The sequence below is a fragment of the Mytilus edulis genome, chromosome 10 (assembly GCF_963676685.1).
Source record: "Mytilus edulis chromosome 10, xbMytEdul2.2, whole genome shotgun sequence".
In the NCBI taxonomy this organism is placed as follows: domain Eukaryota; kingdom Metazoa; phylum Mollusca; class Bivalvia; order Mytilida; family Mytilidae; genus Mytilus; species Mytilus edulis.
Window position 1 is genome coordinate 74,416,479 of NC_092353.1, and position 26,505 is coordinate 74,442,983.

At 32.0% G+C, this 26,505-nt stretch overlaps 1 protein-coding gene across 1 annotated transcript in view; it reads left to right on the forward strand.

Annotated features, from left to right (window-relative positions):
* The window catches only part of LOC139492973 (uncharacterized), a 129,062-nt gene extending 105,529 nt beyond the window's left edge, over positions 1 to 23,533 (forward strand). Inside the window, exons 84-103 of the mRNA XM_071281120.1 lie at positions 1,191 to 1,304; positions 2,450 to 2,563; positions 3,372 to 3,485; positions 4,798 to 5,039; positions 6,218 to 6,522; positions 7,169 to 7,464; positions 7,817 to 8,019; positions 8,529 to 8,718; positions 9,730 to 9,971; positions 10,776 to 11,080; positions 11,728 to 12,020; positions 12,625 to 12,827; positions 13,261 to 13,450; positions 13,832 to 14,073; positions 14,756 to 15,060; positions 16,620 to 16,909; positions 17,724 to 17,926; positions 18,946 to 19,141; positions 21,483 to 22,046; positions 23,474 to 23,533. Of these exons, the coding sequence (XP_071137221.1) occupies positions 1,191 to 1,304; positions 2,450 to 2,563; positions 3,372 to 3,485; positions 4,798 to 5,039; positions 6,218 to 6,522; positions 7,169 to 7,464; positions 7,817 to 8,019; positions 8,529 to 8,718; positions 9,730 to 9,971; positions 10,776 to 11,080; positions 11,728 to 12,020; positions 12,625 to 12,827; positions 13,261 to 13,450; positions 13,832 to 14,073; positions 14,756 to 15,060; positions 16,620 to 16,909; positions 17,724 to 17,926; positions 18,946 to 19,141; positions 21,483 to 22,046; positions 23,474 to 23,526 (4,664 nt within the window). The 3' untranslated portion in view covers positions 23,527 to 23,533. The remainder of the gene's footprint in view (positions 1 to 1,190; positions 1,305 to 2,449; positions 2,564 to 3,371; positions 3,486 to 4,797; positions 5,040 to 6,217; positions 6,523 to 7,168; positions 7,465 to 7,816; positions 8,020 to 8,528; positions 8,719 to 9,729; positions 9,972 to 10,775; positions 11,081 to 11,727; positions 12,021 to 12,624; positions 12,828 to 13,260; positions 13,451 to 13,831; positions 14,074 to 14,755; positions 15,061 to 16,619; positions 16,910 to 17,723; positions 17,927 to 18,945; positions 19,142 to 21,482; positions 22,047 to 23,473) is intronic.
* The last annotated feature ends 2,972 nt before the right edge of the window (positions 23,534 to 26,505 follow it).

The following is a 26,505-nucleotide window of genomic DNA, read 5'->3' on the forward strand; positions in this document are numbered from 1 at the left end:
TCTCGTGATTATCTGTCCCATATTTCTCCCATTTATTTGTATTGTAGTCCTATCATGTAATTTCATTTTAATGTTATATTCAATGTTGCCATAAAAGCTGGAATTTCGGCATGCCACAAAACCAGGTTCAATCTACCATTTCTTTCTTCAAATGTCCTGTACCAAGTCAGGAAAAAGACTTTTGTTATATTGTATGTTGTTTCTGTGTGTGTTACATTTTAAGGTTGTGTTTCTGTTGTGTTGTAGTTCTCCTCCTTTATTTTGTATGTTTCCCTCAGTTTTGGTTTGTAACCCAGATTTTTTTTTCTCAATCGAATGATGAATTTCAAACAGTGGTTCACTACTGTTGCCTTTATTAACAATATTTTAAGCTGGTATCAATAATCTTTAGTACTTAAATACGAGGTCTAATTTGTCAGCCGTCATGGGGTAAAAACGAAAAATCAAAGAATTCAACTTTATATAGCTTATATAGGACAATAATGTAGATTAAAAATTACACTACTCCAGACCCTTTTGTTTTCCATATAATTAATATTGCCAATAATTAACAAGTTCCGGGTCGAATCCGATACATATACCAATAGTATATTCATCTGTTACCTATTACCTCATCTGTACGTTCCGCATCTGACAGATGCACCACAAAACGGTGTATTTGGGATTTTGCTATATACACGGGTCATAATCACAGGGTTGACACTACTAAACTTAATCATTGTCAAATTGTTTCCTATTGTAGTATTTTAATCAGTACGACTTTCTAAGATGGTAATACGAAAACTAAAAATCAGGACTTAAAATAAGGCGTATAGGTACAGTATTCAATTTGTTACCGGGCATGACGTAAAACAGCGAATCAAAGAATTCAACTTTATCTATAACTAATATAGGACAATGCTGTTGATTAACAAAAATACTCCATTCCAGGACATTATGTTTTCCAAATATTTGATATTACCAATAATTCAGGTCTACAGGTTCAAACAGAAAGATTTTGAAAGCAGAGAAAACTATGTATCTTATAATCGACATGACTTTATTAGATGACAATACCAAAACTAAAATAAGGCTTTCGCATAGTTATATACTTTAATTCAGTCATGGACCCGCGATATCAGTTCTAGTTATTTATTATGATAATAATTATTATTATATTTACTAAGACAAATATTCTCTTTTCATTACAGATATCAACGAATGTAAACCAAACCCTTGTAAACACGGAGCATCATGTATGAATGAAGTGAATGGTTACACGTGTGTCTGCAAACCAGGTTACATAGGAAAGAACTGTGAAATAGGTAATGTCATTATCAAGATTGGCTTTTCCAATATTTTAGTTACATAAGATAAACAACGATTACTTAATTTATAAAATATTTGCTTTAACACAGAAATTACAGGTACATATTTCTTGATTCAGGTAGTAAATTTGTTAACCATATTGATTCTAAAATTAAAAATAGAAAAAAAGGTGTCTTGTTAATTTTTTTGGATCTATTTTTAGTAAATTGAATTACCAATTTTGAAAATCGAAAAACTATTGTTGCATATAATTGAAGTTATATATATTGAGTTGTATTGTCATACAAATCCTTCATGTATACGATTTGTTTCTATTTAGAAACTGATACAAAACAAAATATCAGACTAAATGAGTGCCTTTTGTTAATATTCTTTTTGCATATTAAAGTTTTAAGCTTTTTGTTCGCGGAACAACAATTGCTTACGAATATTTCTAAAATCCTTTATAGATATAAGAAGATGGGGAATGAGTGCAAATGAGACAACTCTCCATCCAAGTCACAATTTGTAAAAGTAAACCATTATAGGTCTAAGTACCGTCTTCAACACAAAGCCTTGACTCATACCAAACAGCAAGCTATAAAGAACCCAAAATATTACTAGTATAAACCCATTCAACAAGTTTAAGGAGTTATTACTTTATTTGTTTAAGTAATGGATATAATCATATAATATGGTGCATTTCGCTTGTACTTTTACAGCCTATTAGACATTGAAATTAGATTAAATTAGCTGTTTTCAAATGATTCAGGGTTCTAATTCTATACTATTTAGATAATGGATGTATTTGGAAACGTCGCCCTTAAATTTGATGTATGCCCATTAATCATCAATTATGTGTTGACATGAATTATTATTGATATGGCCTAAATAATAAATCAACTGAAAAAATACTAATGAATTGCTATCTCAGGAATAGATTATGATAGTTGCATTTAACAATACTGATTGGAATTGTAGGTCCTCAATGCTTTCAAACAATATTTGACCTTTAAATTTGTTTTATTCGATTGTCACTAATCAGTCTTTTGGAGGCGAAACGATCATCTGACTTACAATATTTTAAGCTGGTATCAATAATTATTCATTATGAAAAAAAATATTACATTTACCAAGAAAAAATATTCGCTTTTCATTACAGATATCAACGAATGTAAAACAAACCCTTGTAAACACGGAGCATCATGTATGGATAAAGTGAATGATTACATGTGTGTCTGTAAACCAGGTTACAACGGAAAGAACTGTGAAATAGGTTATATTTTTATAAACGTTGGGTTTTCCTTCAATCGTAATTGTACACTGTTGATTGAATAAGCAACGATTTCTTATTGTATAGAAAACTCTTCGTAAGATGAATAACACGAATACTTATTTTGTTGTAATCGGATACTAAATGTTTCTTTATTTGAAATGAAACATACGAATTCCAAAATTAAACATACAGAAATGGACGCCATATTGTTTAAACTTGCTCTTTAAAATGAAAATTGATCTGCGAAATTTGAAGTCTTTCCATACAAAGCGTTATTACAGAAAATTGTTTCTATTTCGAAAATGACAAAAACAAAATAATAGATACAATAATCGTTTTTCGTGATTCTTCTTTTTTTATTATTAGTTTGTGGCCTCGTATGTCAGAGAAAGCTATCGATTGTAATGATTTTATGTTTTTCTTGAAGGAGCCCTTGCTCTGATGCCTTGATTCTTTTAACAGATACGCATAAAAAATACGGAAACCCATGTTGCTGTCATTTAAGTAGAAAATGTAGAAAAAAGATGCGGGTGTTAAATATTACTTGTGTACGCAGTGTAAACTTATGATTAAACATCTCAATTTTTATTGTTGAAATTAATATTTTTGTCATTTGGCTTTAATCTTTTTTAACTTATTTGTCTGCTTTTTTACCTACTTCAGGACAGATTTGTTTTAGCAAAGTTTATAGATAGAGTGTGATAGCTAACTTTACTGTAAATAAAACTTTATGTATTCCAACAGATAATCTTCTAATTTGAAATACCTATGTAATTATTTTAAGTAAGTATTGATTTTATAACTTTAGATATAAATAATTGCCAGTCAAAACCATGCCAGCATGGCGGGAAATGTGAGGATCAGATTAACGGTTACAGATGTACTTGTATACCAGGGTATACAGGATCTAACTGTGAAATAGGTAGGATAGTTATACATATGAAATAACTGTGAAACAGGTAGGATAGTTATACATAGGAAATAACCGTGAAACAGGTAGGATAGTTATACATAGGAAATAACCGTGAAACAGGTAGGATAGTTAAACATAGGAAATAACCGTGAAACGGGTAGGATAGTTATACATAGGAAATAACTGTGAAAAAGGTTGGATAGTTATACATTGGAAATAACCGTGAAATAGATAGGATAGTTATACATTCAAGGATCCGCTTACCCCTCCGAAGCACCTGGGATCACTCACAGTTTTTGGTTGGGTTCGTTTGCTCAGTGTCTAGTTTTCTATGCTGTCTTGTGTACTTTTATTTGTCTGTTTGTCTTTTTCTTTTTTACCCATGGCGTTGTCAGTTTATTTTCGATTTATGAGTGTGACTGTCCCTCTGGTATCTGTTGTCCCTTTCTTTTACATAAGTATGTATTAATACATTGAATACCCATTGGTGGTCTTCGGCTGTTGTCTGCTCTATGGTCGGGTTGTTGTCGCTTTGATACATTACCCATTTCCTTTCTCAATTTTATTAAGTCTACTGATATTCTTTTTGATTTAGTGTTTCACTCCGAATTGTCAATGGTAGGTGAATCTTCTTATAAGCATAATTTTGTATTTTATAGTATCGACAGCTCTAGAAAAGCTACGTTACAGTGTCTTATATTTGAAGTTTGCTCTGGGTTTTTCGTTAATTCTCATTGTAGTTCCTTAATTCATATACTGATTTTTGTATGATGCACGTTTACCGGATAGTAAAACATTTAACATTTATTAGACGCATAATGCATACACTTGTGCAATGGTCGTAGTAAATATGCTATATTTCCACAATAAAAATGTATTACAGCCACAATTTATATCGGCTAATAAGTTGATTGATATTTGTTTATATATTTTATCTGATGAAACATACTTAATAAACGACTACGTCTTTAATTTCTGAATTTGATGTTATATAATGTATTTTTATTAAATTGTGATCATCAAAAGTGTTGTGTTTTCCTTTTTGTAAGTACATATGTAATTGTAGTTACGTAAATGTGAAATAACACAATCATACATTTTACTTTTATAAATTGTTATTTGGATGGAGAGTTGTCTCATTTGCACCACATCTTCGTATATTTATGTTCACTCAATATTACAATCTTATCATATGTTTAACTGTAAAAGTATGCGTAATTGTTTAAATCGGCAAATATTTTAAAAAATTGGTTATGTTAGACGTTTACAACTACTTTTCCAGGTGTATGATCAATTTTGATTTTTATTAACGACAATTTAGGTACGACATGTTCCTGTACTGCCAGTGGTGATCCTCACTACCGAACATTTGATGGAGAGATGATTCATTTCCATGGGGCATGCAAATATATACTTGCTGCAAGTAACGACAAACAATGTGGATTCTCTGTTGAAGGCAAAAACGAATATAGAGATAAAAACCGTAAGGTCTCTTACATGAGATTAGTTGACTTCCGGTACCAGGACAGAATATACCGCTTGCACCAAGGACGAAAATTTTATGTAAGTTATAATTGGTTTTCAATATGAAAATGAGTAAGGTTAGTCTATATGAACTGAGTTCGAATTCATTATTTGGATGCTTCAATGTGTATGTGTTACTAAAATGTATGTTATAGCACTAATATTGGTAAATTGCGTTTGCAAATTGTAATCATGATAAAAGCGTTACCTGTAAGACCAATCATTAATATGCATTAGGTGATTTCCGGACTTACTTCATTTTCGTTAAGTCCCCAAAGGTATACCACATCTGTGACCAGTATTTAGGTCCTGTCAAAATATGAGGTACTGACCAAATGTTGTTACTTGGTAGCGGATCCATTATCCAAGATGACCGCCAGTGGGGGACTTAGTTTAACATAGGACCCTATGGGAAATATATACAAATGTCTTCTTTTAGAGAACCACTGAATGGAATGAAACCAAACATAGCATGAATGCTCCTAATGAGATGCTGACCAAGTGTTGTTACTTTGTTGTCATTGCAACATCCAAGATGGCTGCCAGTGGGCGACTTAGGTTAACATAGGATCCTATTGGAAATGCATACAAAAGTCTTCTTCTAAAGAACCACTGAATTGAATGAAATCAAACATAGCATGGATGTTCCTTTCCTTATGAAGTGCTGGCGAAGTGTTGTTACTTTTAGCCAAATTTTATAAATTTTTTATATGATTTCAAAAACCCAAGTAGAATCAGGTGAGCGATACAGGCTCTTGAGAGCCTCTAGTTTTGAGTTGTTGTCTCTTTTACTGATTTCAAATGTCCATATTTATTTTATTAACAACATTTTTAGAATTATTTAGCTAAGGGAACACATCTTCTTTGTACAAAGCTCTTATAACATGCCTATCTCTGGGTATACTGTATTTTTTGTTCTTGTTTTCTGAGGTTTCAAATTTGAAAAAGTTCTGAAATATAAATAGTTTTTCCTTGAGTATAACTGATGATTACTATGGTTGCTATATTGATATTCATTGTCAAAATGCGCATCTGATTCAAAAACATAAAAATGTACTGTGTAGAATATTTATTCAGAAATGAGCATACATTTGATTCACCTTTTGTAGAAGTTTGTGATAGAAATTACAATAATTGAAATTAAATACTTTTTTATCAACATTTTGTTATCATTTACTTTGTTATTAGTTCATTGTGATATATGATAATCATTTTAGGTTGATGGCATCCAAAAGTACTTACCATACAATAACAATGGAATAAAAGTTTCTATAACAGGAACTAAACTAAAACTTGAAGGACCATGTGATGTAACAGTAATGTTCGATGGTAGCCATTTCTTCAAAGTAACTATTCCAAAGACCATTGGCAAAGACATTGTTGGCATCTGTGGAAACTGCAACGGTAAAAAAGATGATCTTAGAACAATGGACGGACTGGATGTTTCGACTGAGGATTCAAAATACACGACAATTGGAAATAGTTATGAAATACCAGATGATTCTGATTTATTACTACCACAGTAAGATTTCTTGAATGATGTAAACACAATTAATTTACTCTCTGAAAACAATGAAACGTTCACTTGAATGTACAAATATAATTTCATTCTTTTGAAATCTAAACAATACATGGAACACATATCCAGCTTATGCAGAAAAACAAATTGTGTTTATATTCCATTATGTAACAAACTGTTCTTTTTGAAGCGAAATGTTTTACAATGTTGACAGTGTAAAGAAGTAATAGCACTCGAAAAGCTTTATGTTTTATCACATCACACGTGTTTATTTTTTAATCGAATGTTTCATAAAATGTAAGCTTGGTATTAAATAACTGAGTGAGAGAAAGTCTTTGTATCAATAGCTTAGTTGAGGAAAAACAAAGCTCCATGTGTAGTCCGTACTTTGATCCCTAATGTTTTACTTTTTACAAGTTGTGAGATGGATGGAGAGTTGTCTTATTGACACTCATATTTAACTGTTTTGTATCCTTAAAACCTTGTCAAATAAACTAAAAAGCAGTAACCTCGCTCCAGGAACACCATTTATATATAATACCTTTAAATCAGTACTGGTATATGAAAGTAATCGCTGTCCATTTGAATGCTTTTGATCAGATTACACTCTTGTTTTTAGAATTTAAGATTTTATTTTTGTATTTTAAAGGTGTACTCCAGGCGGCGATGAAAATTTATGTTCTCCTGAACTGGAAACAAAAGCTAAGGATTCTGGTTGCGCACTGTTACATCCAGACAGTGTAGTTCGCAGTCCCTTTAAGTTATGTATAGAAACTGATAAAATGAGAGCTTTAGAGATGTACGAGGCATGTGTTTTAGATTATTGTGCATTTTACGATGATGCGAAACTCCGGGACGATATAGTGTGTCAAGGGATTGAAGGATATGCTGAACAATGCCTGGAGATGGGTATCTCAGTTCGTTGGCGAACTAAGGATGTGTGCCGTATGTTAAATAGTTTTATTTTGAAGAACAGATTTTTGCAATGTATTATGAATTATGAAATTTTAAGAACAAATTTTACCTTTTATTTCACTCAACTCTATTTTAAATGAGCCTTGATTGGTATGGATAGTTGAGTGAGGCACAGTGTGGATTTTATTCGATTCAGTTCTTTTTGGTTGTTTCTTCTAAATTGATTGTTTAAATATTAACGTTGGTAAAATTTAGTTCCTCAAATGAATAAATTGTGAAATTTCGATCTCAAAAAGAGTTGAATATGTCTCATTGTTATTTTATGATACGAATGTGATATTAATGTACAAAGTTCATAAGGTTTTTTTCATTTTTTGTGTAGCACTTCCATGTCAAGCTAATGCATTTTATAATGGAAGAATGTCTGCATGTCCAGCCACATGTACAAACTTATCCGGTCCTCAAAACTGTAAACTACCATATGTAGAAGGCTGTCAATGTAGGATAGGATATGTTCTAAGTAACTTAGAATGTGTACCGGAAACTGAATGTGGATGTCTTACTGCAGAAGGGGAATACATCCCAGTGAGTATATAAATACTTAGTCTATTGATTGAGATAGATCCAATGCAGACGACAAGTGAAAATGAATATTTATGTATATAGTATTTGACCGAAACTCGCATATTAAAACAATGAAAATCCGAAGGTAAGGTGACAAGAGGGAAGCGCTTAATCCCAAAGGGAAATTCAAACTCATAAGTCCAGAATAAACTGACAACGCAAATAGAGAAACACTTTATATTTAAAACATCAACATTTCAGCCCTGGTAGCAGTCTGCATTTAAACTACTTTATTTTTCATTGGTGATTTTAAAGATATCAATAAATCTTAAAAGCAAAAACGAGGATATTGTTTATATTACGATTTCATATTTATATATTTTGACTCTCAATAGTGTTTGTTTATAGCTATGCCTTATCTACAAAGTTCATATGTAACATCTGATAAAATTGTATCAAGATTTTAAAATATCTTAAAGACTTCTTTTTAATATTTTACTTATAAAAGTAGAAACTTTGCACTCTTTTAGGTTGGAAAAGTAATCGAAAGCCCGGATTGTACCAGAATTACCAAATGTGAAATACTAAATGAAAAACCGAAGTTGGTGACATCTCAACGTCCAAAATGTGGTATCAATGCTGAATGTAAACCTATAGATGGACATTACATGTGTGGTTGTAAACCGGCAATGGTTGGTGATCCTCTCAAAGAATGTCAAAGTAAACACTTTCATTTATTTTGTTACTTACAATGATATACGTTAATACTTATCTCTATATGCAAATTTAGCTGAGGTGATGTTAATGCTGAATTCATAACGACACATTATAGAAAAATAGAACATAACAAAGTATTTGACTCTAATTCGCCGTTTCAGAATCTAATGCATCCTGGGTAATATTTTCAAAAGTGTAAACCAAAACGTCGTGATTGGTTAAAAATGTCATAAACAATGGAAATTTAACTAATGACGTGACTTTATTTTCATTTTGGGGTACGAACAATGAAATTACCCATGATTCTTTAGATTCTGAAAAGGCCAATAGCAGATAATTGTTTTCTATTGGTTATAATGTGATACTATTACTTCAATGCTTTCGGGGTTGGTGAGCTCTGCAGGTTCACAAGTTTGTTTATCTCACAACATTTTGTTATGCACCTCTTACGTAAGGAATGAGTAGGCAATTAGTTATCAGCCATATTTTATATTTTGTTCGATTTTATATATTTTAATCACCCTCTTTATTTTCATTTATACATTTTGTATTTTGGTATAAAGGGATTTTGCATAGTCAGTTACCATGTATGTATTTTCCTTCTTTAATGGTCAACCTGTGGCCTTTTGTTGTTTATATATTTTTCAGATAATAGTCTTCTTGGATATCATAAAGCATCTTTTGTTTTACTTTTGGCAAAAGCATAAATCAAACCCGGGCCGCAATGAGTAAATTTGTAAGCCTTTTCAACAACTTTTTAACTAGGCTTGTCGATTTTACAAACAAAACAAATATCTTTATTTATATAGAAGCATTTACTAGTATAAAAAAATACTTCTGAAACTCCAGATCGGTTTTTATTACTGGTAAATATAAAATAAAAAAAATATTGATCATATTGAATTTTGAAATTAATATGTCATCTATACTTACTAAACCTCGAAAATAAGAATTTTATCCCTTGAATTATAATAGTCCACAGTATAATGTATGGGTTCCTTTTCTCTGTTGTAGATCCAATATGTACATGTACTGCATTTGGGGACCCCCATTATACGACATTCGATGGACAGATGATTCATTTCATGGGAGCATGTAAATATACAGTAGTTGCAAATGATGACGCTTCCTGTAAATTTGCTGTGGAGGCCAAACAGGAATACAGGGGAGGCAACTACAAAGTTGCCTTCTTACGACTTATGGACTTTAAATACAACAATCATCACTATCGTTTACATTTAGGACGTCGGTTATATGTAAGTTCTTAGTTAAAAAGTAAAAAAAGCCTTTTGCACAATTTTAATATCTGACATCCAAAAAATCAAAACAGTGTTTAATGATGCACTTAGGTCAGGTTTAAGAATCTTGTCACATGTTCGGACTGCTTGCTTTTCCCCCTTACGATATAGGCTGTAATAAATTGCCCCATAGCATGCGCCTTTTCATATCAGATTTCAATAGCTCATTAAAGGTCATTTATCAAAAATAAAGCGGAATTATATTCCTCATATATATATAATCATTACTACGATATGTGAGTGTCCCTCTGTTTTGTAATTATATGTTTACAGGTTTCTAACGCAAATATAATGAATGAATGATCAATAATGATACATAATGAATAAAAAACAAGTGTACCGTCTACTTATAAACACATTAATGAACAATTGGTAGATAAAACTTACCGACAAAAACTTAACAAGACAGAACAGCTTCTCGTTTACACATTCTTTTTGCATTTGTTTAATTTTCATTTTGTCAGCAGGAGATGACGCGGAAATGTGACAAAACCTTCATTGTTCTTTTTTCAAATCTAATTACTGTGTTAACGTTGAATACATTTTGTTGTTGAATATCGAGTAATACTTGCTTCTGCCTCTATTTGTATCAGCAAAAACATCGAATCAAATATTAAACTTTCTCGTTTTTTTCTATCAAATCGTGAGAACATTCAATATTCGGAATTTTGTACAATTATCATAATTAACATACTGTCGTTCTATGTTGTAAATATTTCTTTTGTGGGAAATCATATAACACAGTTGACGTCTTTTTACCAGGTTGATGGTATTCAAAGGTATACACCATTCAAAAATAATGATGTAAAAATAGTAACAGCTGGAGGCGCTTTACGACTTGAAGGACCTTGCGGTGTCATAGTAGAATATGATGGAATCCATATTATGAAAGTTCAAGTCCCGCGAGAACTTGGAAAAGTTGTTCATGGTATTTGTGGCAACTGTAATGGCATTGCTGATGATTTTACAACAAAAAACGGCACCGACGTATCAAGCTATCCGAATTTGTATTCCGCCATTGGTAACAGCTATGAAGTACACGATGATTCTGATCTATTCTTTCCACAGTAAGCTATCATGATATATTTTAATTTTTAATGTCCAGATTTTTGCTATTTAACACTTGTATCGCTTTTGCACATCAAATAAACCTCAAACCTATGATAAGTATACAGTGCCAGTACATGTCAAGGTAATTTAAAAAAAACATGGTTGCACCATTATGGTGGAACTTGCACATTATTTTAATATGCCGATCTGAAAGGAATAACGTAGTTATCAAATCAGATAATGTGTTCAAATGTTTAGATTGTTTTGTATGTGTTTTATTCTGTCTTTTCTGGCTGGCTGTCCTGATCTTTGATGCTGATTGTTTCTCTGGTATAGTCTTCAATTCATATAACTGAAAGAGAAAAGATCCCAAACGAATATTAAAACTCGTAAATCGAACCAAACTGACCATGTCAGGACAACAGACGAAAAAAGACATAGAGACAAACAACCGTTAACAAAAAATCAATAGAGAAATAAAGGACTGCACCAAGAACCAAATTAAAAACTGGTGATTGCAAGTGCTCTGGAGATGTAAGCAGGTTATGCTCCACATGCATGTTGCTTATGTAATAAAAAAAACTATTGACGATTCTAATTGTATTGGTACCATTCAAGGAAATGTATATATATATATTATTGAGCAGTGTATTATAAATTGTAGGTGTACTCCGGATATTGACTTCTATCCTTGTACAGACGACTTACTATTGAAAGCAAAACAATCGCACTGTAATCTTTTAAACCCTGAGAACAAGCAGTTCAGTAAATTTGAAAAATGTGTAACTGCTGACATTGAACGGGCAATGGAGACGTATGATGCGTGTATCATTGACTTTTGTGCATTCCATGACACACCAGACGTAGAAAAGTATGTATGTGAGGGTTTAGAAGGATACGCATCACAGTGTCAGACCATGGGGATACCAATCAACTGGAGAAGTGACAAGATTTGTCGTACGTTAATAATTAGTTTTATCAAAACGATCATTCACTTGTGGTCTTTGAAAAAGTATATTTCATTGACGTGCATCACCATACATCATAGTGAATGAAATGAGACATGCATAGTGCCAAATTTAGAAGACAAACATATTTTTGATTCTTTCAGGACATATTTTTTGTTCGGCATGAACACATTTTCAAAGTATTTTAACATTTAATTATCGAACTTGCAATTGATATTAAATTGGCGACGTTGATTATTGAAGTTCACGTGTTTGTAATCCTGTGTTGATAAAGATTATAAGAAGAACCAACCAGTTCTGTATGAAGGTGTTTTTGCTATTGTGAAAACATATGATGACGTTTCCTTAAAACATTTTCTATGCGTCTAAAAACTTTAATGTAACGGTTTCTATATGTAATCATCTTTTTAACTGCTTTTATTTCAAATTTTTTTTAGAAAAAATATCATGATTTCAAGAAATTGTAAGGATTTAATTTAAGACACATTTAAACTAGTTCTCATCCCAAACACTACTGATAAACTACGAATACACTAATAGATACGTGTATTATGCACTCGAAATGTTGATACTACTGCATACTTTTCTTTAAGCTCTACCATGTCAAGAAAATGCAGTTTATAAGTCAATTACGTCATCATGCCCGGCGACTTGTGTAAATCCAGAAGCACCATTCAATTGTAATCTTCCGCCACGTGAAGGTTGCGAGTGTAAAGCTGGATACATGTTAAGTCATCTGGCATGTGTACCTGTAGAACAGTGTGGATGTAAAACAGAAGAGGGCGATTATATTCCAGTAAGTTTTGTATATATAGACGGAAAATATGTATGTAAACATTGTAAAGGAAAGCTTCATCCCATTATACTTTAAAAAAAGACTAGATGATAATTTATTGAGAACACAGTGCAGAAAGCACAACAGTGCGGTAAAGCGCTTTCATGGAATAACTTTAGTCTACGATTTTTAGACGAACATGTAAATTACTGATGATTTTCAAACAACATATAAAGGGACCAGTGTTAAGAGACAGCCATAACTCTTGCACGTAAATGACACCCTTGTAGATTTTGAAAAAGAGCAGGATAATGCTGCTACACTCTCGCACCCGCAACGTGGAAAGGGATTAATATACGTTGTAAAACTTGTTTCCCAATCCACATTAAATAAATATGTTTAAACAAAAACAACAGATAATATAATTTTCGTGAATTTCATTATTATTATTCAGATTGGTGCGAAAATAGAAAGTCCCGATTGTACAAGTGTTAAAGCATGTGTAGCTAAAGGTGATAGAGGAACATTTGTTAGTTTTACCCGTCCTGTATGTGGTAGGAACGCTGCTTGTAAACCTGTAGGTGGACACTACAAGTGTGCTTGTAAACCTGGTTTGACTGGAGATCCATTGAAAGAATGCATCAGTAAGTATATACTTATTTCTGCTCGAAACAAATTTGTGATAAATACTGTTCTTTTGTTTGTTTTTTTTTTCAAAAAAAAATTGATCGATTATTAGACTAATTATCTATTAGAATGACTCAACAATCTTTTTCTATGTTTTTTGTACTAAATATAAAAATACAATCAAATGTTGTATATTGCTTATTATCCCTGGTTATATTGCTCAAGACAAAACTAACAGAGAAGTTTTCTTAACATTACAATTTCTAGTATGTAAAATTAGGTTTGCATGTTCATTTTTCTATCTCAGATGATAAAATGTACACACAAACATAATTTTACATACAAGTAATTTCTTATTTTGATCAACAGTTATTTCGATTTTGACTTTTCAATTTCAGACCCGACTTGTTCATGTACTGCAAGTGGTGATCCACATTACAGGACATTTGATGGACAGATAATACATTTCTTTGGGGCGTGTAAATACACCGTGGCTGCTCATGATAATTCTGCATGTCGCTTTGCTGTGGAAGCAAAACATGAATACAGAGGTGGCAATAAGAAAGTGACCTTCATGAGACTTGTTGACATCAAATTTCATGGTCATGTGTATCGTTTACACATGGATCGTAAACTATATGTGAGTATGCATACTGTTTTATGAGTATTTGGAAATGTTTGTTATTTAAAAACAAGATTGAATCATTTATAAGATAGATATGGCATATGTCTTAAGAGTAATTATAAAAGCAGTTTAAATAACCAGCACTATTAAAAGTCGAAATTATATAGATATTGGAACTTATAAAGCATAAAAACATGAAAAATCCGTTCTTTTGTTTTTGCGAAATACTTAGTAGACAATTGAAAATATGATCGGGAAACATTTACTTCATATATTCAAAATTGATTATGTTGATAACTTTTATATTTTCAAAACATGAAGGAAAAAAATAACATATGGTATGCTATTTGTAAAACGTTTATTATTAAAGGTCTGGGTTGTCACTAGGGGTGGCTGCCCCTACATGGAAATAACAAGAGATTCCGAATATCCTACAACAAGAGTTTTGAAAAATAATTAATATGTATTTTTGTTGTATACATGTACATGTATCTGTGTAAAAGAGATTTATAATGTATAAGTTAAGCGCATGATGTTTTATCGTTGAAGATGTAGAATAAGAAGGTGTAGTATGTTTGTCATTGTTGCAATTATCAACAAAGAACAAATATAACAAGATTTTAATCAACCATATAACTAGTTGAGTATTACTCTAGACTGCCATATTTAAGTTTGTTTCGTAATTGTTCTATTTAAGGTTGACGGTATTCAAAAGTATCCTCCTTATGTGGACGAGGGTGTCGTGGTATACACATCAGGTCAGAGGTTACGACTGGAAACCTCTTGTGGCGTTGTTGTAGAATATGATGGTATTCATATAATGGAAGTTATAATCCCAAGAAAGTTTGGTCAGCAAGTAAACGGTATCTGTGGAAACTGTAATGATAAACGTGATGATTTAAGAACAAAAGACGGGACTGATGTATCCACAAACAAAAACAAATATTCTCTGATTGGTAATAGCTACGAAGTAATGGATGACTCCGATCTAATTATCCCACAGTAAGTGCACATGCGTCATTCATTACACTCAGCAGACATTGGAACTAAAACATTTCAATCATAATGTTTGAAAGATTGTTTCAAAGTTCTAATCAACACCTTCTGTTTCAGCTCAGAATTTCAAATCGTCTCAAACAGTTTTCTTCTGCTCCCTCCACCAAACACAACTTTCCCCACAAAAAAGGGCCGTTAAACACTAATCAATCAATAACTAAACTTATATTCTAAACTCTACAAGTTGGTCTAATGGGTACGATATATACTGACCGACTTTAGAAACGCAACACTAGATTAATTTTGTGTTATTTTTGAATGAATGTGTCACCGTCAAAAGCGATGACTGCCTGTTACAAACGCCAAAATGATTGTCAGAAAGGTCAACAAATTCTGTCTGACATGTTTTGGATTCTGATTTACACCTTCTGAGTTTGCATTTGTTCAACCCATTTATTGGTTTTGGCAGTTATGCGGTTAGAACTTGAGGGCTTTAAAGGTTTTTCTTCAGTTGATTCCTTGGCAATTCAGTTGATGGGAAACATTTATGGCATGAATCTGTACTCAATGTCACTCGGCAATTTGAATAGCATTTGACGTTGCGGCCGTAAACATGTCTGGCAAATGAGGTTGCGAAATCAAATTCGGTTGACGTTTCATTGTCACTACATGTTGATCTGTTCATTGATGGCCAGCAACAAATCTTGTCTACTTGTATCGTTGTCGGAAGAACAGTAAGAGGAGTTTCTGAAGTCACACAGTATGGTTGCAGCACGTTTATGTTTTCATGTTTGCAGTATTCTTAAGGGCTAATTCAGTTTTTTATTTCTCAGTCTTGGCAAAATGGAGATGCAACATTTTTAAACTGAATTAAGTGAGGCAAAGGATTGAAAGAACTGTTTCAAAAAGCAAAACAAAAATGAAAAAATCTTTCATGGGTCCAAAATGTCGCTTTCAAAAATTCGTGCGACTTCAAAAATTCGATATGTTCAAGAACCACAGTTAAGTCAGATTTTGATGTTTTGTAATGAGAAAGAAGTATGATAAGCATGAAAAGAAGTAATAAGAGAATCAAACAAAATTTGTAAAAAAATCAACAAAATGAGTGTTGCGTTTCTAAAGTCGTTCAGTATATATATGTATATAACTCGTCTTTCATACAACAACGACACATTATGAAACTAAGCAGAAATGTCACACACATATTGAAATTGAGCAACTAACTTTATCTAGAATTTTACTGATATTCGTCAGTGAAACCAGGGTTTTTGAAAATTTGATCCGCATTACTTATCCAAAACAAAAGAAAAAAATAATACTAGCAGAGAGTTTAGTAAATAGAACTTATTTATCTATGTTTTCCTGTTATTTTTAGAAAGGAATAAAAGAACAGAATGATTTCTGACTTTACAATACATACATTGTATACTAACCAAAAATTACGTAAATGAATAATATAAGATAGATAACTTAATTATGATGTCAATTAATGTATATTTGTGTTATAAGTGTTATCATTTTGATATGATTTGTCATAACAATCCCCAATTTAATTAATGAATCAGATGCAAGCCTGCCATAGATGTTTATCCATGTACAGATGAGTTATTACTCAAGGCAAAAGAATCTTTGTGTCGATACATAAAAGTAGATACAATTGACGGTAAATTCAAGAAATGTATCAAAGCTGATCCTGAGAGAGCTATGGAGATGTATGATTCTTGCATTATCGATTATTGTGCTTACTATGGACGACCAAACTTCCATCAGGTTATGTGCGAAGGTCTAGAGGGATTTGCAGAGCAATGTCACATAATGGGTATACCTATCAGCTGGCGAGATGACAAACTATGCCGTATGTTTTTTTTGAAATTTTTTAGGGAGTTAATATGCATTGCATACAATTTTGATTGAATACATATACCAAAAGAAAATTAACAAAAGTAAGAGTCCCGCATAACTCCTTGCTCCTCTCCTTCTCCAAACAAAACCAAAAACACGCATCATTGCAACGTTAAGAAGTACAGATAATATGACTTAGTTTCCCTGGGTTTATTAACCTTTTTCAGTGTATATTTTGTTAAGAAATAGGTTGTTTTTAAAGATTTTGATATAACGTTGTAAGTATAAATCAATTCGTTGAAGATTTATGATTTTAGATTAAAGTTTAATATGTTCACTTTGTCAGCAATTTCAGCTTGCGGTATGAACGGCTTCTACATGCAAACACAAGGCACGTTCAGAAGTGTGATATTAATGGTTTCATTTGAAACCCTGTCTGATCATTAAACGAACAGAAAAATTGTGTCACATAAAAAAATTAATGCAATATATACATTCGAATTTTAAACATCTTGAAACAAGGCAATTAAAACTTATAATTACAGAAATAATTTCTGGTGTAACAAGTAAAAGACAGAGAAAACAAATAAAACAATGTTTTTAACTTCATCTTACGTCTGGTTAAAACATATGTATCAGCACTTCTGATAAATCAATATTGATTTGATTACAATATATATATATATATTACTAACATGAGTTTCATGAAATATGCACGCAAATAAAAGTAGAATTTTAATGACCTCGTGATCACTTTTAAACGTAAAATTCTATTTCTATAATCTTAAAATATTTTTTTTTTATTTTATTGATTTCTTTTATTAAAGCACTATCGTGCGGTCAGAATTCTATATACAAACCACAAATATCATCCTGTCCAGCAACATGCTTGGCTCCACTTCTTTCAAATAGTTGTAAACAACCGCCACGAGAAGGATGTGAATGTAAAGCAGGCTATTACATGAGTAATTTAGAATGTGTACCAGACACTCGATGCGGTTGCACATCGTCATACGGAGAATACGTACCGGTAAGGTTTTATTTACGAATCAATTCTGCAGAAGTTTACGAATCAAAACCTAACTTTTTCAAATGTAACCAAAACTAGCAATTTTGGAATAACTGGAGAATATCAATATATAATTGTCGCTGTATATAAATAGTTTCGTCACAAATATAGGCAACGGTAGTTAGGATACCGATTTCTAAAAGTCATGAATCGATGAACTCTGAATTAAAGCGAAGATTTTAGAAAGACATTTAAATCAGCCAGATCTCTCATAACCTATTCATTTCAAGCTTCCATTCTAAGATTGGATGATTCTATTTCCCACATTTAAAAAAAATACAGCAATAAAAAACTGTAATTACTCGTGTGCACAGAGAGTATTGATTGACGTTGTAAGAGACATAATTCAGTTGTTGTGTTGTACAAACAGATGTTAATATATTCATATAACAGGAAAAGGTAGTACATGTAATAAGTATCATCCGTTAGAATTGCATGCCCATTCTTTTTAAATCACTCGAAACAAACCAGAAAGCGTTGTTGCATGAAGAATGTAAAATAAGTACAATAACGAACAAAAAACCCAAGCAAAAAGCCGCTTATCAAATGGCAACATAAAAAGCTCAAACACATCAAACGAATGAAAAACGCATTGAAAACAACAGTCAGACTCCTGACTTGGTACAGACATTTTGATATACTGTGGATTCATTATTTTTTTGTTGGAAACCAATTTTCGTGGATTTCGTTGGTACAGTTGAACCACGAATTTAAATGTTCAACGAATTACAAATTTTCCATATGGCAGAACCATGAAATTAAATGTACACGAAAGTTGAAGTTTGTTCAATCCACGAAAATTGGTACCAACGAAAATAAATGAATCCACAGTACACAAAATGGAAGATTAAACCTAGTGATAGCTGGCTCAACGTCTCATTTGTATTACAGCCGCATAAATAAAAAGTATATTGATAATGTTGAAACAAAAGAATCAGACATGTATTGAAAACAATAAAACACTTTGTTTCATTGTAAAGGTTGGAGCAACTGTTGAGAACTCAGATTGTACTATTGCCAGGACGTGTCAGTTGATAGACGGTAAAGCAAAACTAGTTGCAAAGACGTTGTCGCCATGCGCTTCAAATGGTCAATGTAAACCTGTTGATGGTCACTACAAATGTACTTGTAAACCGGGTTTCCAAGGTGATCCTTTGGCAGAATGCACAGAAGTCAGTAAGTTGTTTAATTTTTACTATAATATGGGGACAAAGTCCCCAATTAGGGTAGAAAAAAAAATTCAAAAAAAAATCGGGAAAATTTCCCGAATTTTTCATTCTACTAATGAACTCAAAATCATTAACTTATTTTCAGATCTACTTCCTGTTTCGATTTTCCCCGCATTCGCGCAGAAATCTTCTTCCTTTTCCGGTCTTGCTTGCAATATTAAAAAATATATTTATCAGTCTAGTAAAATAAAAGATTGGAACTCAAAACAAATTCATTTTTAAAAATTGTTTGATGTGGAAAAAAAACATTACCTGATGAAAGCGTTTCTTTTGTTTACATTGAATATGACGTCATAACCTAAAGAACGTCACATCTAAATCCTTAACAACAGAACCAAAATCGGGAACGTTAAGGTGTTTCCGTTTCTTTTATCAGTATGTTTCAATTAAAAAAAATAATGCATACAAACTTCGTCCCCATTCACAGGTTATGCCTGCCTCATATTGATACCAATATCAACAAGAGAACGAAGGTCGAGGATAAACCACCTGATTATTCTGCATTTCTCTTGAATTTAGAATGTATAACACTTATTTTGCACATTTTTCAAAAGATCAAAATGATACTGAATCACGTTTTTTTTTAAATTAATATAGCCCTAGTCGTAGTGGAAAATTCAACCATATCTGTATTACCAATGATTCCTAAAATTGTCTGATCTTATTATAACAGATGTTGTTTAAATTGTCTGATCTTATTATACCAGATGTTGATTAAATTGTCTGATCTTATTATACCAGATGTTGTTTAAATTGTCTGATCTTATTATACCAGATGTTGTTTAAATTGTCTGATCTTATTATACCAGATGTTGTTTAAATTGTCTTATCTTATTATACCAGATGTTGTTTAAAGATTCTAAGATCTATATGTTGATTGAAGTCAAAACTCAAATGAATAATGGCTGTTAATTTCATATACAGTTTTGAACATATAAAACTTATGTTCATGTGAACCGACATACAGTTTATTTGCATCTTATCAAAAAGAAAAATTACAAAAATGCCCGAATACCCGAATACCGAGGAAATTTTACAAGGAAAGAGCCTCAGCAAATGATAAAATCCAAAGCTCAAAGACATCAAATGATTGGATAACAACTGTCATATTCCTGACTTAATAAGGTCTTTTCTTATGTAGAAAATAGAAGATCAAACCTTGTTTTACAGCTTGTCAAAACTCTCACTCGTATGACATTCGAGCACAACTCCATTGAGATAAATTTTTTGAAGATTGCCTGTACTGAAATTCTGAAGTAGCTGTGTACTTGAAAATTGGTTTTATTGTAAAATTCTTTTAAAACATTCATTCGGTTAAAATGATTGTGCCTTTTAACTGTTAAGTTGCCAATGATATCAATGATGTGTCTTTATTGGTCAAACAAGAGTCTGACATACCAAGTTATAAGTCTAGTATTGTTGATGAATTGATTACTTTTATGATCCGTGATATAAATTTATGCTTTAAAGTGTTTTACATTAAATAATTTAAAGGTAGTTTATTGTTTAAACACTGAATTTTGTTATATTCTTTATATATAAAAATATTTGTGTGATTGTCAATGTGCCATATATGTATATATATATGACTTAAAAAAAGACTATCGAACAAAATAATTTGGTTATCAATGAAAACAAGGCATTGGTAAAATTAAATCAAAATTGTACTTGTCTGATTAATATTATTTTGCAGATCTAACTCGCTTAATAAGTATATAAATTAAATTAATATAAAAATGTCAAGTCCATAACAACTGACAAAATATAACATTATCAATCAATCAACCGTTGAAAAACAACTGGCAAATTTCTGTCATGGTATAGGCATTTTTAGAAGATATTGTTTGAAACACCTTGTTCTATAGCTATCATGGCTATGTAAACCTCTAATTTGTTTGACACAATCTGAATATTAAACTTATATTTAGTTAGTTTTTAACAAAATAAAAAAATAAATATATGCGACAGCAAATTGGTTAAAATGGAATTAAGAAAGTTAAATTTACGAAGCGGTGAAAATATGTACACAAATGATTAAAATGGAAGACTTATTATACTTATAAGTAGAGATTCAATTGTCACAAACATTTGAGGGTTTAACTAGCTATAAGACAAGGGTTAAACCACCATATCTTTTGGAAATATTTATACCAAATACATGAAAACTGTTGGTCATTGGTTCCGTTGATTTTTGATCGTTTGGTCTAGTCTTTGTGCATTAACTACCCCTTTTTATTAACCTTTTAGTTAGATATTTTAGTTTTCAAACTTTTAAAATCTTATTTTAGAGTTGGAATGTGGAAAGGCAGCTGATATTGTGTTTGTTCTCGATTCCTCCTCAAGCATGAGATCAAATAATTTTGCGAAAATAATCAACTTCGTGAAAAAGCTGGTTAGTGGATTTATGTCTGAACATGAACAAGTCAGAATTAGTGTGATAACATTTTCACACCGGTCTAGAATACAATTTTATCTCAATCGCTACACGGAACCAGAGGATATAATCAACGCTCTAAACAAAATTCGTCACATGCGTGGAGGAACACGAACAGATTATGCATTGCATGATATGCACAATAAGGTATTAACAGAGGCTAATGGAGATCGACCAAGTTATCCAAATATTGGAATAGTCATTACAGATGGAAAGTCAAATTATCCGAGGAAAACAAAAGAAGAAATGGTTCATATGAAAGAAGATGGTGTCATGATGTTTGCGATTGGAATTGGTTCATCTATAAACCAGGAAGAATTGGAGACCATCGCCATTGAAAAAGACCATGCCTTAAGAGTGAAAGGATTTGACTCACTGGAGCATATTATGGGAGAATTTCAAGAGATTACTTGTAGAGGTATAATCATAATTATATTTCACTGTGGATTCATTTTTATTCGTTTGATACCAATTTTCTTGGGATACGAGGGTATAGATGAACAACGAATAGAAATGTTCAACGAAATAGAAGTTTCTAAACATTTGTATCCAGACTATGGGAGAACCACGAAATCACATATCCACAAAAATGCAAGGTTCCCGATACCTACAAAAAATTGCTAACCACGAAAAAAAAATGAATTCACAATATTCAGAATGCAACTCAACATATTCAATGTGACAAGTTATAACATTGTTTATCTACCACCATATCGGTTACACAGTGTTTCACAGTGTCCGTTTAACACCAGTCTAGTATTACGTCCATTTTCATTGAATCTATACACATTTATATTAAGGGACTAGCTAAAACCGATCTAAGGGTGCAGGATTATCTCGCTGCATTAAAACCCCGTTGGTGGCCTTCGGTTGTGATCTGCTTTTTGTATGCTTTGACATACTGTCCATTTCAAAATTAAATTTAAATGTATTCTGACCGTTACACTTTTGGATGTACGATGAGAAATAAATTACGGTATGACCAATTTTTTTAAATTTGGAAAAAGAAATAATTGACAAAAAATATTACTAGTCTGGTCGTCTGACACATCTTTTGGTTTGACCGTTCAAATATTGTCCTTTTAACTTTCATCAAATTTGGACTATGTTTGTTTATGATGATTACAGTCCTTGTTGATAAAATATTTGAACAATTTACCATTTTGTGATTAACCCTTAACTACTGGTCAAGTGGATTTTGTCATTTTGGATCGCAATACTTTTCACAAGATAATCTTTGTTATTAGATAACACATTTGAACCAATATGTGAAGACATTTTAACAGAATGCACAGATCCAGCATAGGTCCAGTTGGATTTGACGATTGGTTCATCATGTTCATGTAATATTTTAAAGCTTTCACTAAAAATTTTATGGGATATTATAGTGTATATGTTTTCCGATGATCACCATTAAAAAATGTTCACATAAAATCTTTGACCATATTAGGCTAAGTTTGATTTTCATATTTCTAAAATTTCTAATTAGAAATATGCACTATCATGTATGTCATGTGTCATCCAGTTCAAATTCCGTTGGATTTACTGTTTAATCAGATATTATTCGAGCAAAGGTTATAAAGAGGGGAGATCAACAGCAAAGAGATATCCGAACTCATAAGTCGAAAACGAATGGATAATATCATTGCAAAAAACCCCTGAAAAAATACAAAACACAAAGTAGCAAATTAAAGACTAAGCGACACAAAACCCACCAGAATTAAGTGGTCTCATGTGCACTACATGGATAAATATAATTAGCTCCATCTGTTATACTGATAATTTTCATAACACATTTAACCAAAGAGTTGCGAATTTAATTTATCTATATATTTTGTCTTGTAGGAATTGCTCATGCTCCGAAACCCCATTTCGTAGGTCATTCGCATCCACATTAGTTTCATGGTAAGTTATATGTAATATTTTCTCGGAAAACAGTATAAGAAATTGAGATATGGTACGATTCTTAAATGAAACAGCAGTTTCAAACCAACGTAGGAGTTAGCAAATTAATATCAACATTCGTCATTCAAGACAGTATAGCTAGCTAATATAGATATATGATATTTAAATTATGCATCTGAAATTGTTTTCGTCATGGCTATGCAAAATGACCGCTATGCTAAGACAAATTACTCGAAATTATTGTGTCATATGATCCATATATTTATTAAGTTAAAATGCAGGGATTATAAGGAACTACTGATCTTAAAATGTAGATTTGATCTGAAGATTTATTTAATTTTAGCCTTACAAAAGACATAGAAAATATTGAATTAAATATTTCATATTCATGATTGAAAACAAGTGTAATTCTCTTTGGTTATGCATTTATGAACTATCCTTCCATTATGAATATCAATCAATACAATATAAGGATTGTGTAAAGACTGCCATTGTTATCGAATAAAAACCAATATGGTGATTTAGACTTGTTATACGTCATTCATGAGGTGAAACAGGGCTACTAAAAAAAGCTTTAAAAGATCATTTGCAAATGGATGCGGTATGGGATTTGCTAATGTTGAAGGCCGTTGACCTATAGTTGTTAATTTCTGTGTCATTTTGGTCTCTTGTGTAGAATTTCTAATTCACAATCATACCACATCTTCTTTTTTTATATTATAAGTTTGCTTGTATTGATATTTGTAACATTGTTTATCAAATTTAAAATGTTCGCTACTTTTTTTTTAACTTTCAGTCAGGTATACAGAGTCATCTAGTTTATATATATTCAAATGTTGCCCGATAACCCATACATTTCTGTACATAGTTTATTACATATAGATTAAACACTCATCTTATAAATTCCCCAGTATTTTTATGGCCCTGCAACGAAGTTGTCGGTGTGATATAGTTTTACTCTTGTCCGTAATTCCGCCATTCCTTCATTCGGTAATTCCGTAATTCCGTCATTCCGTAATTCCATCATTCTGTCATTCCGTCATTACGCAACAAACCATTATACGGATTTTTTTTTAAATGCCTTCAGATGTTAAGCTGATTTTTTGTATGTAAGTTAATCATGATGAGTTACAGATCAGGTTTTAGTTTCTTTCCGCTCCGCTAATTTTTTGCCGAAATTACGGGCTTTGGACTTTGATAAATTGTTGAAAATCACAGTACTACGGACTTTATTTCTAAACGCTTTCAAATATTGTGAATATTGTTGGCATGCAAGTTAACCATGATGAGTGACAGATTAAGTTAACGTTTTGTTCCGCTCGGCTAATTTTTGCCGAAATTACGGGCTATGGACTTTGATTAATTGTTGAAAATCACAATTATATGACATATTTTTCGAAACACTTTCAGATATTTGGCTGATTTTTGGTATGTGAGTTACTCATGATGAGTTACAGATCAATGTTAAGTTGAAGTTTTGTTCCGCTCCGTTCATTTTTGCTGTAATTTCGGGTTTAAACTTTGATATTTTTTTCAAAATCACAGTTATACAGACCTTTTTTTCTAAATGCTTTCAGATATTAGGCTGATTTCTGGTATAAGAGCTAACCATAATGAGTTACAGATCAAGTTTGAGTTTATTTCGCTGCTAATTTATGCCAAAATTACGGGTTCACAAACTTTGAAAATTGTTGAAAATCACAGTTATACGGACATTTTTCTATACGCCTCCATATTTTGAGCTGATTCTTATATGTGAGACTACCATCATGTTTGTGTCCACTTGTGTTATTGAAATTGCAGAATTTTCAAATTGTTGAGAAGGGGTCATTCGTGTCGCTTTGACACATCTAGTTTTTAGCTCACCTGGCCGAAAGGCCAATTGAGCTTTTCTCATCACTTGGCGTCCGTCGTCCGGCGTCCGTCGTCGTCGTCCGTCGTCGTCGTCGTCCTGCGTTAACTTTTACAAAAATCTTCTCCTCTGAAACTACTGGGCCAAATTTAACCAAACTTGGCCATAATTATCATTGGGGTATCTAGTTTAAAAAATGTGTCCGGTGACCCGGCCAACCAACCAAGATGGCCGCCATTGCTAAAAATAGAACATGGGGGGTAAAATGCAGTTTTTGGCTTATAACTCAAAAACCAAAGCATTAAGAGCAAATCTGACAGGAAGTAAAATTGTTGATCAGGTCAAGATCTATCTGCCCTGGAATTTTCAGATGAATCGGATAATAGGATGTTAGATTGCTGCCCCTGAATTGGTAATTTTGAGGAAATTTTGCTGTTTTTTTGTTATTATCTTGAATATTATTATAGATAGAGATAAACTGTAAACAGCAATAATGTACAGCAAAGTAAGAACTAAAAATAAGTCAGTATGATCAAATAGTCAATTGACCCCCTTATGAGTTATTGCCCTTCATAGTCAATTTTTAACAGTTTTCTTAAAATTTGAAGATTTTCAATTACATTTTCCACAGAAAGTACTGTTATAGATAGAGATAATTGTAAGCAGCAAGAATGTTTAGTAAAGTAAGATCTACAAACACATCACCATCACCAAAACACAATTTTGTCATGAATCCATCTATGTCCATTGTTTAATATTCACATTGACCGAGGTGAGCGACACAGGCTCTTTAGAGCCTCTAGTTATATTTTTCGAAAGAAAAGAGGTGTCAATATTAGATGTACGAGAAAGTTTGAATTACGTAAACAATAAAAAAAAAAGAGCGGTGACCTTTGAAATTTTCTGAAATGCAAGTATAGTTGATTATTATATCCGGTGATAATAATATTTTCAACCTTATTATTTCGGAACTGCCTGACCAACATCCTTAAAATCAACGATCATTAAGATATAACATATCTAAACATAGAAATAATAAGGTCATCTGAGAGTTAATGATGGCTGTTATAAGGTACTGTTTTGACGATCAATCAAGAGCTATTCGAATAAACATGTCAGA